Source organism: Carettochelys insculpta, chromosome 6, assembly GCF_033958435.1.
Source record: "Carettochelys insculpta isolate YL-2023 chromosome 6, ASM3395843v1, whole genome shotgun sequence".
Classification (NCBI taxonomy): Eukaryota; Metazoa; Chordata; order Testudines; family Carettochelyidae; genus Carettochelys; species Carettochelys insculpta.
Window position 1 is genome coordinate 9037944 of NC_134142.1, and position 16294 is coordinate 9054237.

Sequence of the window (16294 nt, forward strand, 5' to 3'; positions counted from 1 at the left end):
GACCATAGAATTATGAAATCAATAGGAATACAAATATTGTACTTACACTTCAATGTAAGGTAGATAGAGAGGTATAAACAAGTCATTGTCTGTATCACATTTTAGTTTGTATTGACTTTGCTAGTCCTTTTATGCAGCCTGTTGTAAAACTAGGCAAATCTCTAGCTGAGTTGACATAACCACTGGAAAACCTCTGTGTACTCTAATGTACTTAACTAGATGAAGTCTGACTGCTAATTAAAGTTGTGAGGAACTGGATAATCCATATAATTAACCTGGTGTAAGTGGAAGCCAGCTGTCACTTCTAACAGGAAGCTGGAATCTTTAATAAAAAGGCTTGAAAACCAGGGGCAGATAGTTACCTCACTTCCCTATTTAAATGCCCACCAGCACTTTCTGAACTTCCTAAGGTTTCAGCAAGGAAGAGCGAGGCTGTAGAGATAATTGTGTTTTTGCACTACAGCTAGCTATGTGTTTGTTCTAAACTTGTCTGGCAGCACAAAGATATTCACATACTATGCAATATTGCAACAGTGAGATGAGCTTTTATCATACTTGGTGAAGGCTTGGACTATTTAGCTCAGACTGTGAACCCCCAATGAAAACAGGTGTTCTCCAGCTCCAGAACCAGTAAAATTGAAATGATTGCTAATCTCCAATTAGCTGTTAATAGTGTTACTCGTCTTATTTTGTCAGAGTTCCAGAACAGGTAGTTCTTAAGAAAGTTAGCTCTGGCACCAGGATCCTCATTTAAATCACTGAGAGAAAAGAGACAATGATCTTTAATGTGTATTTTAAAAAGGTACTCTCACGACAAGGGAAGGCAAAAGCAATCAAGTTGTTCTAGATGGTTTTAAGGAAGTACACACACAGCTGGTATAAATCTCAATGTGAACTAAACATTAAGTACAAGGAAAATGCGTGAGTCTCCATTTATTTGAGATTAAACAATGCTTTTTTAAAAAAATAAATAAAACTAAGACGTCACCAAGGAAACAATATATTAGCGAACTATCAATTACATTAAATAGAACCCTCACCACAACTTCATGTAGTCCTCAGCTGAAAAGAGAACAGTTTGTAAGGCCTAATTGTTCAAAAACAACGAGAGACTATTCTCAGTAACCTTTTCTCACAATACCCTATTCACAACTGTTGTCTTTGTCACTCTTCTACCATATGTTACCACTGAAACAAGGGTTTTACTGCCATCAATGGCAAGAAGTGCTAAATTATTTACCCACTGTTAAGTGCAGATGGGACAAACGAAAACAGCATCAAGCCTTTGGTACCAGGATCTGGGATTTCTCTGCTAATTAGCAATTCAATATTGCATAAGCAGTTACCATTGGAGAAGAATGTAGATCTGGCCCGGAAGAATTAAAATATGGCAAGTAATAATTCAAATGTATTCACTGACTGCGCACATCACTGTCTTATCACTCAAAGGATGCGTTAACTCCTGTTCTTAAATGACAGAACAGAAATAAGGAAAGCCTTGCCCAAGATAAGATAACTATTTTGCACTTAGACAACTGCAACTTTGAAATTTCTTTGCTCTGTGCACAAGCTACAAGTTTGTAAGTGACTGCTTTGAATCTTTCCAATATATTAATTAAAGTGCAGGACCTGAATATGTAGTCAGTGTTCATTTAGCTTTTAAAATATCAACTATAGTATGGCCAATAAATGTCTACTATAACCAGATTATACTCTTCAATTATCATCTGGTTCAGTCTAATTTTGAATGTTAATTCCTATTTAACTTTTAGGTACATTAATATCAATAGCACTTAAGTCTACAATTTAAGGTTAGAAAAACCACATTCCTTTTGTGCACTACTGTTGCCGTGTAACAGGTGCATTCCCCACACAGGTTACATTTTCCCCTGAACAAAGTACAAAGAGAAGCTCAACTCCCATGCTGCCTGCACCTTGGCTACCAAGAAGCGCAAAACTTTAGAAAAATACAAGGCAAGAAAGATTTCGAGATTACAAATATATAGCTTTGGTTAAAAACCAACCCCTTTATAGCCCAGCAAAGAACAAAAACCAAAACAAACAAAAACACAACTTCACTTCAGCTGAACAGTAGTAAAATTAGTACCAACAGTTCCTCGCCCACAGAGATGTTTGAAAACATAATTCAAATTGAACTTTTTACACATCTGTTGTCCATCATCTACAGGGATTGTTACATTTGTAGCAACAAACTAAAATTTCCAGGAAGAGAATGTGTTTGTATCACCAGGTCCTTCACCAACTGTCTTTACAAAAGATAAGCTGCAAGTTCTTAATTAAAGAACTTTTGACACATGTAATTTTCTTCAGATACTGAATAGCCAAACTTTTTATAGAAAGCCACATTTTTGGGCAGACACTCCAGTGTAATTTTGTAACAGTTCAGTCTTTTACTTAGCAATGTAAGTGTAGACATTAATCTGAAAGAGACAGATAACACCAACAATTAGATAAAATGGCATTTGAATATTGGCACAACCATAGTTCAAATGCTCCACCAAGAACATGAACATTCTGTTACTGCTATGAGATGAAGCCTTTCTATGCGGTAAAAGCTTACATTGTATTGACAGAAGCAGTACAATTTTCTACATGAAATGTTACTTCAATTTTTACTAGAGGGAAAGCTCATTTTGAGTTTATTGAGCATGAACAAACTACAGGTTGAACTTCTCTAATCTGGTATGATTTTAGTTAACCGGATGGCCACTTATGGGGGTGGCCAAGTTTCCCATGGTCCCATAAAGTTTGTTTACAGACACCAGTCCTGGCTCTCAGGCCATGTCTACACTAGCACTCCCCTTTCGAAAGGGGGATGCTAAGGAGACACTTCAGGATATGCTAATGAGGTGCTGTCATGAATATGCAGCACCTAATTAGCATAATAGCAGCTACGGCACTTTGAAAGTGCTGCTTTCGATTGCATGCGGTTCGTCTACACGGGGTCCTTTGAAATCCCCTCATTCTTATAACCAAATAGGAATAAGGGGATTTTGAAGTGTGCAGGGTCCTTTTGAAAAGGACCCTGTGTAGACGAGCCACACACGATCGAAAGCAGCACTTTTGAAGTGCCGTGGCTGCCGTTATGCTAATGAGGCACTGCATATTCATTGCAGCACCTCGTTAGCATATCCTGAAGTGTCTCATGAGCAACCCCCTTTCGAAAGAGGGGTGCCACTATAGACATAGCCTCACTGTTCTGGGCTGTTATTTAACTTAATTTACCTCTAAATGTGTTCTAAGAGTCAATAGGCAGTGGAAGTGTTGGTAATGTGCTAGACAACAGTGACCTCCTGTGGTTTGACAAATTCTTGTTTGGCACTGGTCAAGTCCCAAGGGTGCCAGACAAGAGAGGTTCAACCTGTACAGCATCTTTTCTTGTAGAAGACAAGTAATTTTATACGGTGGCATTTCGTTTACATGAATTAAAACAGATCACCTAATGCCTCATGGCAAACGAAGAGGCAACTATTAAGTAAAGTTCATTTCATAACTGTCAGATGAGTACGTGCCATTCATTAGTTAGCGAGAACTGGTTAAACATGCCCCCAAGCAGACTGTTAAGTGATAGTGTTGCCCATATGTGCGTGCACACACAGGGACAACTTGTCATGGCTTGGACCTAGTTATTGATCAGTACACATTCATCTAATCAACTACAGCATGTATGTTAACAAATGCTAGAAAGTGGGTGTGGTATATAGGACTCCTGACCTGTACAGGGTTACAAGGAAAAGACGGTGAAGAAATACTTACAGTTTGCCAAGCTGCTTTCCTCTGCATTCATCACTTACTACAACATCTTCTACCCTTCCTCTCTGAGGAAATATATACATGTGCGTTTAGGTTCCTATAGCACCCTGAAGTCATTTTGCAGTTAATTTAAATGAGTCTCTACCCTCATGTCATGTTTTGACAGGTAGGCAAAGAAAACAGATGTTAAAATGACTTTGAATCTGATATTAGCCGAGTACATTAGTCTTATTCAGTTTCACAATAAACTGTAGTTGCTATTTTTGAAAACTAATTAGGTGAATGATATTCTTCCTCTATAATTACAGGCTAAAATGCCAGACCATACCTTTGCACATGAATGAGTAAATTTATATTCTATAACCAGTGTTGCTGTAGCAACAATCTGTCCCAGATTTGTATCTTCCACAACAGTCACGTAATAATCACCGGAACTCTTCATGTGTTCAAAGGTTTCTGTGGGAACAGGAGAAAAGCAGAATAGGCACATTTGATTAATGGATTAGAATGGACAGCCGCATAAACTGATTTTTGAAGGATATATTGTAATTCACAGCACTTAAGAATTCAGCATTTCAACCCATGAGATGATTGAGAAATTAGAAACACACAAAACTCCAAGGTCAAATAAGCTTATCTCAAACTAAGACACAAATGGGGGGGGTTTAAAAAAAAAACAAACAAATTCCTGTGTTCTCAGAAGCAGGGAGAAAATCCTTCCTTTGCTGATAGCATCACTACAGGCCTACTAAGATCAAAGGAGACCACTCTTAGTGACAGACACTAGCTTCAGGCCCTATTAGTTTGTGTAGGCAGACAAATGAGAAAAGTGTAATGGGATGATCTCGGTAATTATGGACTTGTCAATCTAACACTGATCCCAGGCCTGAAATGGAACTGCTGATATTGGACTCAGAGAATTAAAGCAGGATAACATATTTAGTGCAAATCAACATAGATCTCTGTTTTCAATAACCTAACTAACTGGTACCTTTTTAACAAGATTACAAGTTTGGTAGATAAAGGTCATACTGCTGATGTAATATATTTAGAGCCCTGTAAGGCTTGACACTGCACATTTCTATTAAAAAATGGAGGAACAGAAAATTAACATGGCACACATTAAATGGATTAAAAACGGGCTAACCTATAAACCTCAAAACATGACTGCAGACTGGGAATAGCTGCATATCCACTGTAGTCGTATGGAGATGGGCTCCTAGCCCTATGCTATTTAACATTTTTGTCAGAAACCTGATAAAGTTTCAAGATGACACAAAAACTGGAGGGTGTTGTAAACAGTGGAGAGGACAGATCACTGATTCAAGAGTGACCTGGATTGCCTGGTAAACGGGACTCGAGCAAACAATACACATTTTAATACTGCTAAACGTAAATGTATACTGAAGAATGCAGGCCACGTTTACAGGATGGGGAAGTCTACCCTGGGAAGCATCGACCCCAAAAGGATTTGTGGATCATGGTGGATAATGAGTGGAACACGAGCTCGCAACTCTTAGGCTGTAGCCAACAGAGCTCATGCACTCCTGGAATGTATAAATGGAAATCTCCAATCAGAGTAGAGATTACAGCAAACTCCAATAGCCGCCATCCACGGGACCAGGAGGTTGCTGGATAATGCAGAGTTCAGTACTTGTGCTGGAAAGAGTGCAGAGGAGCCTGTTGGCCGCACTCCAAACGCAATGCTGAGTGGGATGCCCCCCGCCCCAGCTCGTGTGCTCAGTTGTAGGATGACCACTGGCTGGGGCATGGGCCTGGGCAGGAGGAGGCTGGTTTACAGCTGTCACCTCCCACCCCCAGGGCTCTGCAAAGCCCTCTAAGGAAGAGCCTCACAGTGGTAGGGGAAGGAAGGATGGCACTGCGGGGACAGCTGCATCCATCTCTGGGATGGGGAATGAGAAGGAGGGTGGCACCACAGGGGGAGCTGCGTCCAGCTCGGGGGCGGGGGGGGAGAGGTTTGGCACTGCAGAGGGAGCTGCGTCCGTCTCTGGAGTGTGCCCCTCCCACCCCACAACTTTCCCTTTTAAGAGCAGGCGGCTCGCTGCGGAACCCACGCAAGAAGCAGCTCCTCCACCGGGGAACGGGTGCAGAGAGAGCAGAGGATCCTCCTTTATGTGAGTGCAGCCAGCAGGCTCCTCTGCTCTCTCCATGCTCCCGCCCGGTGTCCCCTTAGCAGAGCTACTCGGCTCTGAGTTATGCCAGTTATTTGAGAGTGCCAGTTACTCAGATTCTCATTAAAGAAGAGTTTACTGTATTTACTGGGACAGATGGTGCTTGGTCCTGATGACCTCCTGAGGCTCCTTCCAGTTCTAGTGTTCTATGACTATAGTGTGTCTAGTTCTAATATCCAACATTCCAGAAACATGTTAAGAAATTGGAGAGGGTTCATAGAGGAACTACGAGAATAATTAACTGATTAGAAAACCTGCGTTATGGTGAGAGTCAAAGAGCGCAACTTAATTAGCTTAACAAAGAGGAGGTTAACGAGTGACTTGATTAGGCTACAAGTATCTAGCGTATACTAGCACTAAATATTTAATAATGAGCTTTTCAACCTAGCAGAGAGATGTACAACATGATTCAATGGCTGAAAGTTGACACCAGACAAATTCAGACAGAAAATTGGGACAGTAATTAATCATCGGAACAACTTACCAAGGGTCACGATCTATGTTCCCTCTAATCTTTTCTCCCTTGTGCAGAATAATTTTTATATGCACTGAGACACGTGTGAAAGTGTACCATCAGGAGAAACACAAACCCAGTTGTGGGCCCTCTGCTAATCTGCTGGGCAGCACTGGAATCTCTCCTGAGCAGTGGCACAAGTGCTCAGCTTACAGGGAACAATAGTTACGATAGAGTCTCCGTCAGACACAATTTTAAATCAACAGACTGGCTATTTCCCTAAAAGATCTGCTGGAGGAATTATCTGGGGGAAGTTCTGTGGTCAGTTATACACCTGGCCCTGCTAAAGTCACAGCCGTGAAAATGCATCAGCGTCTGAAATCTGGTATCCCCACATGAAATCAGCTGGGGAGGAGCAGGGCTGGGATGCCCCAGCCAGTGCTCCTACCATGCACCCTTGCAGGCTCCAGTGGCTTAGTTCTGGTGGAGCTGGGGATGGACATGACTTCCTCTTCACCTACTGGGACTGCTCCCAGGGGCAGGTCAGACCCAGCTCCAGACAAGTTCATGTTCTCCAGACGAAGACAAGCCCCAACTGATATAGCAAGTGGCAAGCATCGGACCATGCGCAGACACCTTCGTTTACTTTCAGCGCTCACATCTCAAAAACAACCTGGAACCGACTAGAATTTGCCCCATTTGTGCATGTGAACTCTGACGTCATCCAAGACACAGAAGAATGAATGTCAGAGTCACCAGGAGATCCTAAATCAACTCGAATTTGCAGAAAGCTGCCTGGGCTAACTTACACTTCTGTGACGTTGTCCTGCTACTGAAGCCAAGAGCCTCATTCACGATCAGATTTGCTGTCAATCTCAATAACTTCTTGCTCCCTCCTTTCCCCTTTTCAAATGTCACGAGAATATATAATTACTCACTGATAAACTGCTCAGGGCTGACAACTCCAGCTTCAGTCAGCTGACCCAGAACCTTAAAAAAACCTGTTGCAGAAAAGTATTTTTAAAAAATGTAATGCCTGATAAAGATAAGCAATTAAGTATAAAATACAGCTCCAGTATTTCAAGTACATATTCAAATCACTAAGTCTGTACACGCAATTATACAAGTAAAAGTAGCACGTTATGCCACATAGCTGCACCTATGTCAGGGGTGGCCAACCCATGGTTCTTTGCTCAGTGAAATGTGTGCCTGGCCTGCTCACCACTGTTCTGTGCACACACCCCAGTGTCTTGAGGGTGAAGTGCAAGGCTGTAGCGGTGGCCCTGGTGAATCACAGATATTGGGTTAGAGCAGGGAGGCTAGGGGTGCCTGGCTCTGCGGGAGGGCACCGAAACATGTATTATATATTTATTTGTATCGCTCTATAATGGATAAAGATAAATATATAACATGTGGCTCTTTGCAGTCTATCCACAGCTATTCTGGCTCTTAGTCTCTAACTGGTTGGCCACCCCGACCTACGTAAGAGAGAGAACAATAGCCCTGAATAATCATGGAAACTACTTCTAGAACACCCATATGCCTTCAAACTACAGAGCACATGCCACATAAAAGTAACATTGACATGTTCCAAGTCAAATTCAAACAATTTTGAAACTCAGTGTGAAGGGAACAGACCTCTCCATATACCATCTACCATCTAGTCTAGTTACATGCAAAGTATTCCATATTTCACATATGTACACTGACAGAATTCTACATCTAGGACGCAAACACAACATTAAACTTGAATTTGTGCCATAAGTAATGTTAAACGATTATCTAAGGCAGTGTTTCCTAAATCGTGTTCTGTGGAACCCTGGAAAATTCCATTACAAGAGGATTATTTTAAAAAGTAATATTTTAGCATTTATGAATTTTATTAAAAACAATTTTCACATGTGTTTGCCACTATAAGTGTCCCTGTGTAATGCCAGCTTAGCCAGAGAGTGGGGATGATGATGTCACTAGTTAGGGCTACGTGTGCAGTCATTGGTACAATCACCTGTTACATACCACTGTAAATCCCCGTACTCACTCTCAGGGAGCATGGATCACTTTGGGATGGTTTATGTCAAGAATGTTCAGCTTTATCAAGAAGTGCAATTTGTCAGTTGTTATCCTTCACCAGCACATACTTGCACAAAACTGGGTTCTTGAATTATTCAGCCACAAAAGCAAAATACATAAATTGACTGAAAAATACCATGCCAGATATGTAAATCCAACTCTCCAGTCTTAAACCGAATATAAAAAGAATTTGCCAAGGAAAGAAAAAACACTCTTCATGTGGAAAACTGCCAATATAATGCGTATTAGTTTTTGAGCTTTATTTTTTTGTATACATTGTGACTTTTGTTTTTAAATATGTGCAATTAAACTAAATGCTGATCTCATGACCTTGTTTAGCATTTGTTCATTATTACCCTTATTTATTTGTGGTCTACTTTTTCTGCTCCATATATCAGACTGTTATTAAGGGTGCTGGGGCCAAATAAAGCTGGGAAACACTGTTCTAAGGCTAGTTATGCACAGAAGGGGAAGGTCAGGTTAAAATACGCAGCTCCACATACATTAATTACGTAGATGAAGTTGATGTACCTTAATTCAAGCTTCCATGCCACCTCTGCTAGGGGAAGTCAACAGGAGCAAATGCTTCTGTCAACTGTGAGAAGCAATAGTACTGGCGCCGACAGGGGTACCCTGTGAGTTCGAGCACATCCCTACTGCAGCAGTGTTGATCTTCCCCATACGGAAAACACACTGTAGTACTGTGACAGTGAACTGTTTTACAAAAGACATGTGAATCAAAGCAGAGAGAGAGAATGCTAGAAACCATAGGTACAACGCTACAGCCTCGCAGGTTCTCAGAGCCTGGGGTCCAGCCCAGGCCTGAACCTCTACCCTGCAATTAAGCAGCCCCATGGCCTGAGTCTCCTGAGTAGGGTCCTACCAATTTCACAGTCCATTTTGGTCAATTTTATCATCATAGGATTTAAAAAAATCATAAATTTAATTATTTCAGCTATTTAAACCTGAAATTTTGTGGTATTGTAATTGCAAGGGTCCTCATCCCAAAGGGAATTGCCAGACGGTTGCCAGTACTTCTGCCCTTACTTCAGCACTGCTGCTGACAGCAGCGCTGCCTTCAAAGCTGGGCAGATGGGGAGTAGTGGCTGCTGGTTGGAAGCCCACCTCTGACGGCAGCAGCACCACCACCACCAGCAGTGCAGAAGTAAGGATAGCAGGGTATGGTATTGCCATCCTTTCTTCTGTAGCCTGTTTGAAGAGAGAGATCGTCATCCAGAAGCCACTACTCTCTGGCTGTCCAGCTCTGAAAGCAGCACAGAAGTACAGGGAACAACACACCATGAACCCCTTACACCAACCTTGTGACCACCCCTGCAATTCCTTTTGGATCAGGACTCCCAGTCTGAGAAATGCTGGTCTCCCCCATGAAATCAGTATAATAAGGACACACAAAGGACCAGATTTCATGATCCATGACACATTTTTCATGACCATCAATTTGGCAGGGCACTCACGCATGTGCAGAGCCCTGGAAATCCACAGATATTCACTTTATAGCTTTGGATACAGCTATCCATGGATTGTTTCTGCAGACGCAGAGACCAATTTTGTATCCACACAGGGCTCTACCCGTGACCCCAAAGTAGGCTGACACAGGTCAGTCACAGATGTTTAATTGCAGCATAGACATACCTGGGCAGACTTCCATTTTCACGGACCCTCAGAGAAGTCATTTCATTATTGAACTGTAGTTTCAAAACAAATTTCCCCAAATTCCAGCAGATTTATTTACATTTTCTAGCATTCAAATGAATCAGTGTACTGTTTTTAAAAAGAAACGTAGGAAGAAATGTTATTTATGTAACAGATTGTGGATTACGTCAAAGATTCGAGCTTTGTGATATAAGTGCATTTTAAATAAGGGGAAACCTGTTTTAAGTGCTCATCCAAGCAACCAGCAAGTATCAAACACCTAAGCACTCAGTTACCACAATGGGGCCATATCCTAATCTAGACGAGACAGAAGAGGTTTCTCTGAACTAACGGACAGATCAGATTACATTGTAAACCTCAGAGAGATTTCCAAGTGTTTAACAACACAATCAGACCAGCCTACTGGAAATGGCTGTTAGTGTAGGTTGCACTGTACACCATGTACAATTCTGATCCACAAGAGTCACTGCACAACAGGGAACAAAACGGGACTTCACCTCTATTTAAATCAGCCGTGCAAAGGGGCCTCAGAACTAAACCGTCGCCTGGATCTAATGGCGAAATGGCAGGAGAAAACGTTGCCGTGTTCTGGCTCCAGTCAAGTTCATGAAGAAGATTTGGGTCAAACATGGGTGTGTCATCAGGCATCACAGTTGCAAAAGGCATCATGGCAGCAATGGTTGCGGCAGGTGTACTGAAATCAGAACATAAATGCACTCTATAAAAACATTTCAGATTGAGCTATAATCTTGGTAGCAATACAGTAATGCGACTATCGTTACACCTTTATTCTGGTTGTTTACACAGTAACATACGCCTTCTCTATGATGCAACAAAAAGTTAATGAAATTTAATCTCATATTTACTTTATCCGCAGTTGTACTGTTTGAACTAGAACCTACCAGGATCTGGGGTTAAAACAAACAATAAAAGTACATACTTAGAAATTACATTTTGCACATCCAGCAAAGCCCTTTTTAATAGCAACTTTATTTTTGTGCTAATGAATCAAATGTCTTATGGAATAAAGATAATTTGAACAGCATGTTTAGCATTTACACCAAATTAAAAATGTCTAGCACTCCAAATAAAAAAGAAAGGTAAGCTTTGTTGCTGTGTCAGACTGCAATTTGGATAAGTAAAATTACACTTTTTGCGAATAGAATACTTTTTTCAACTACCCATTCATGGCCACACTAGTAGCTTAATCTGATTTCTACCACGTAAATAAGTAACTTAAAACCATTTTACGTGAACATACACCCTCAACAACTTCCACGTCTCCCCTTGTTTAATATCATGCACACAAAAAAAAAACAAACAAAAAACTAACCCTTCCCATGCAGTAACGTTTGCTTGTTTTTTATAAGCCGTGTCTACACGTGCATGCTACTTCGAAGTAGCGGCACTAACTTCGAAATAGCGCCCGTCACGGCTACACGTGTTGGGCGCTATTTCGATGTTAACATCGACGTTAGGTGGCGAGACGTTGAAGCCGCTAACCCCATGAGGGGATGGGAATAGCGCCCTACTTCGAAGTTGAACGTTGAAGTAGGGCACGTATAGACGATTCGTGTCCTGCAACATCGAAAAAGTGGGGTCCGCCATGGTGGCCATCAGCTGAGGGGTTGAGAGACGTGCTCTCTCCAGCCCCTGCGGGGCTCTATGGTCACCGTGTGCAGCAGCCCTTAGCCCAGGGCTTCTGGCTGCTGCTGCGGCAGCTGGGGATCCATGCTGCATGCACAGGGTCTACAACCAGTTGTCGGCTCTGTGGATCTTGAGTTGTTTAGTGCAACTGTGTCTGGGAGGGGCCCTTTAAGGGAGCGGCTTGATGTTGAGTCCGCCCTGTGACCCTGTCTGCAGCTGTGCCTGGCACCCTTATTTTGATGTGTGCTACTTTGGCGTGTAGACGTTCCCTCGCAGCGCCTATTTCGATGTGGTGCTGCGCAACGTCGATGTTGAACGTCGGCGTTGCCAGCCCTGGAGGACGTGTAGACGTTATTCATCAAAATAGCCTATTTTGATGTTGCTACACTGAAATAAGCTACTTCGATGTGGGCTTCACGTGTAGACGTAGCTATAGTGTGACAACAGTAAACGATTAAAACTTAACACAAGTGAAATGAGGGGAGGAGAATAAAAAATGGGAAACTGAAATTTTGCTGGTTTCTTTAATTTAGAGATAAATTATTCTTTGTGTGTTGATGTTGCTTCTGTAACTAGAATATCTGACAGAGGATATACAATGAACTTGTACTCGAAAGAGCTATTTCTGAGGTACTTTTTATTTTTTAAAAGGAAAAAGAGTCCTTCATGTATTTTCAGTTGAACCAAAGAAACCATCATTCTTCAGTGAAAGTTACAGCACTCAAATGTGCCAAGGTAAACTAAGTTGTCAAATGAATTTTATTGGGATCCTTATATTTAAAAAAAAACGCTTTCGATATGAGACTGTGCAACATCACTGTAATGCTGTCTTGGGAAAAAGCAGAAAGTTTTACAGGAGATGAAGCATTTTAATGGAATCCAGGGCACAGAAGTTTCAGATCCAAAGGCAGTACTGTAAGTAGAACACTAAATATTTTCCCTCCACCTGCTCATGTACAATGATGTTTCCACACACACCCTTTTCACAAACAAGGATAAGCTTAAATGAAAACTGCTGCAGTGCACATCCCTTCTGGATAACTGCTAACAAACTTTCCACCTACCTTTCAAAAATCCGAAGTACCATACAACTCCTGGAACTTCTAGAGAAGGAGCTCACTCTTCCATACAAATAAATTAAGCCCAGCGATCTTATGAAATACCTAAATACTACCTTAATTTTAAAGGTGGCAAAACTGAATCACCAAGAGGTTAACTGGTATTTCCAAAGTCTAAGGAAAGCTGTCGCAAAACCAAGATGGTAATGCAAGTCTTTTGGCACCCGGTCTTGAGATTTTGTTACTAGACCATGCCAACGCATGCAGAGGCCTTTCAAGCTACAGCAAGTGTCTGAATTACTTTAAACCTGACGAGAACTAAGTCACTGCAGTTCAAGTCACAGCTCCGGTACCTCATGATAGCTAATGATATGTCACACTAAATTAATCTGAACATCTCTGGTTTTAATTGTTAGATTATCCTTTGCTGCTATTAACTTCACACATTATCCAGAAATCATGATGGATCATATAATAATAGAGCTCTCCTCAAACAATATTCTATGCGAAACATAACTGGAGGGAATTTTTGTGTTTACTAAAGAATGATAAAAAGATACACATAAGAAATGAAATATTAGAGAACACCAGGAAAATACAAATCTTTCCTGCTTCCCTTCCATTTAGTAATTTGATAAACTGATATTGAAACTGACCAGTGCAGCAGTGCTGGTCAGTCTCCTGGCTCCTGCAAGCCCAGGGGAGCCAGGCCCTAGCCCCATTCCTGAATCCCTGCCACTTGCGGGAGCCAGGAAACTGATCAGTGCAAGTGGATGGGAGCTTGGAGCCAGGATGCTGCCTGGTTTCCAGCTCCAGACCACTCCTGGGAGCCAGGAAATTGACCAGGCCACAGCGCTGGTCAGTTTCCCAGCTACTACAAGCTGAGAGGAGCCAGGAAGCTCCTGTCTGGTTCCCAGCTCCCCTTCACTCATGACTTCGGCTCATGTTAATCCAAGTGACAGGCAAGTCAAAATTGCATAAATAGGGGTTCTACTCTACCAATTTACATAATTCAAACCACAATACACAAAGCTGGCTGGTCCCTCGGTTTCCTGTGGAATACAGCAGGAGCTTAGATCAATCCCAGTTCAGACTGGGAAGGAGTGTATTAGAGGGCCTTTTAAAACTGGGAACATGTACTAATGTTGAACAGTTATGAATATGCTTTGAAAAACATCCTGTCCTTTTTTGCCAGCAATAAGGTGGCTGGCAGGAAAGGGGTAGTCACAAATTATTTCTCTGGACTCCAGAACTGTCACTCTGATTACAAGCAACTTCCACTTTTAAGCCCATATTCTGCACTTGAGTACAGGTAAGCAATCCCCAAGGAAGTCAAGGGAGCTGGATGCCTACATCACCAGGAAGAGCTGAGCCTCCCGATATCAGCTCTGAGACACCTGCGCACCTCCACGCCATTCTGACATCATCTTACTGTGCTGGTCTCCAGGAAACACCAGGACAAAGTGTGACAGAATGACAGTGCAAGCTTAGCATTACAAATACCAGGGTTTGGCACTGACCTGTTAACCACACAACTCATTTGGAACCAGAAGTGCACAACCAGGCAGTTAGTAGAGATAAAAAAAAGGTAAATAAAGTACAGCCCTGTATTAAACACAGATGACTAGGGAAAGGGAAAAAAAAAAATAAAAGGAAAAGCAGCATTTTTCTTCAGCCGAGTTTCAAAGCCAAATTAGACAAACAAGTCTGCAGCACTTTGAAGACTAACACAATAATTTATTAGGTGATCTGAGGAACTGGGTCTGCCCCACAAAAGCTCATCACCTAATCAATTACTTTGTCAGTCTCTGAAGCGCTACAGGACTGCTGGCTTGTTTTGTACCCTTACAGACCCAGGCCACGACCTCTCAGGTACCACTCAAAGCGGGCTGGGGTCAGCCTCCAGGTGCAGCGGTTTGCAGGACCCACCCCAACAGCCTCCCTTCCCCAGGGGTTGGTAGCGCGGAGTCTCTCACACGTGCATTCTCACGAAGAGCCCTGAGCCCCCGGACTTCACCGGACCAGGCTGTCCAGGCAGCCCACCCACGAGGGCGAGGTTAGCCCGCCCGGGAAAGACGCAGGGAAATACTGTACCCCCGGCTTCCGCCTCGGGCTGCGCGGAAAGCGGCTTCTCACCTCTCCCTGTCTCGTCCCACTGCCCCCCAGCCCCGCCCCGCCACGAACATCAGGCGCCCTCGAGCCTCGACCCCCTTCCCCACAGCGCGGTCCCCCAGCACCCCTGCGTCCCCCAAGGCGGCCCCTCCTCCTCCCCGCCACTCGCCGCCTCGCCTCAGCTCAGCGCCCCCGGACCGTGCGGCCCCTCTGGCAACCTCCGCTCCGGTACCTCACGCGAAAGCCGCCGCCGCCGCCGCCGCCGCCCGCGCGCGGGCCCCCACCTGACCCCGCCCCACACCGCGCGCGCCAGCCCGCTCTCCCCTCAGCGCACGTACCCCGCGGCGCGCGCTCGCTCGCTCGCGCAGCTATGGGCTCCTGCCTCCGGCCGCCTCCCCGCAGCGCCGGCCCCGCGCCGCACGTACGTGGCAAGGGCGGGGCCCGCACGCCGGCGGACGCACAGCCAATCCCCGAGGCGCGGGCCTGAGGCTGGCCCCGCCCCCAGGGGACTCCGGGCAGAGCGCGGGGCGGGCGGCTGCGTGGCACGCACGGAGGCTCCCCCCCTTCCCTCCAGGGTGGCGAGGCCCCGCCCTCTGCGAGCTCCCGCCACGTGCGCACCCGCCTTCCCGCTGAGGATGGGCCGTGTGGGCCCCTTCCCCTGGGGAACCCCCCCCCCACTGGGGAGTTCCCCCCTACAGAATCCCCCACGTGGGCACCTCCGGCTGGGTCCCCCAACACACACGTAGAGCCCCCACCCATCTTCAGCCCCCCTCCAACCGCCTGGTGCTACTCCCCGCATTGCATCGCCCCAGCTGCTTCTCCCACCAGAGAGACTCAAGGCTCCGCTCGCAGGCTACGTGCGCACCACGCTCATTGGCTACAGCAGTTACTGTCGGAAGAGAGGGGCTCACAAAACTTCTTTCGACAGCTCCCGTCTACGCAGGAAAGGGGATGGAACTTTTAAGCTGCTCCGTTGATAAAAGGGCCCCTCCCCCCAGAGTGTCCACAGTGCTCTCTTTTGTCGACACTCTTGGTTGACAAAATGCATCTTGTAGCTAAGTGCTATTTCAAAATGCATTTTTGTGTATAGCAGCCTTATTTCAAAATACTCTATTCTGAAATCATCTGGAAGGTCTTCTTTCAAAAGAGCGCATCCACACACAAAAAAGCAGATCAAGAGATCGATCCACTCTCTTGATAGAGAGCGTCCATGCAGCCCCCGCTCCTTTGAAAGAACAAGCCAGGGACTGAAAAATTGAGCACCCTGAGGACCACTGTTTGGAAAAAAGGGTCTGTGGAGTTTTTTTTTTAAA

At 44.2% G+C, this 16294-nt stretch overlaps 1 protein-coding gene across 3 annotated transcripts; it reads right to left on the bottom strand.

Moving 5' to 3' along the window:
- Positions 1-918: 918 nt before the first annotated feature.
- GNPNAT1 (glucosamine-phosphate N-acetyltransferase 1) lies at positions 919-15399 on the bottom strand. 3 transcript variants are annotated; one of them, XM_074998520.1, is made up of 6 exons: positions 15320-15399; positions 10662-10858; positions 7359-7421; positions 4103-4230; positions 3778-3839; positions 919-2441 (listed from the first exon to the last, which is right to left on the bottom strand). In XM_074998520.1, the coding sequence occupies exons 2-6, from the start codon at positions 10831-10833 to the stop codon at positions 2294-2296; spliced, it is 573 nt and encodes a 190-aa protein (XP_074854621.1). In that variant the 5' UTR covers positions 10834-10858; positions 15320-15399; the 3' UTR covers positions 919-2293. The 3 variants fall into 3 exon arrangements, with proteins under 3 accessions (XP_074854621.1, XP_074854622.1, XP_074854620.1); XM_074998521.1 differs by lacking the exon at positions 15320-15399 and adding an exon at positions 15214-15244; XM_074998519.1 differs by lacking the exon at positions 15320-15399 and adding an exon at positions 12876-13094.
- Between the last annotated feature and the right edge of the window lie 895 nt (positions 15400-16294).

Coding starts and splice junctions, on each gene's coding strand:
- GNPNAT1 (XM_074998519.1), bottom strand. CDS start 12,898: ATGGTACTTCGGATTTTTGAAAG. Junction 7,422..10,661: donor CACGGCTGATTTAAATAGAG/GTGAAGTCCCGT, acceptor TTTCTGCAACAG/GTTTTTTTAAGGTTCTGGGT. Junction 3,840..4,102: donor TTACTCATTCATGTGCAAAG/GTATGGTCTGGC, acceptor ATATTTCCTCAG/AGAGGAAGGGTAGAAGATGT.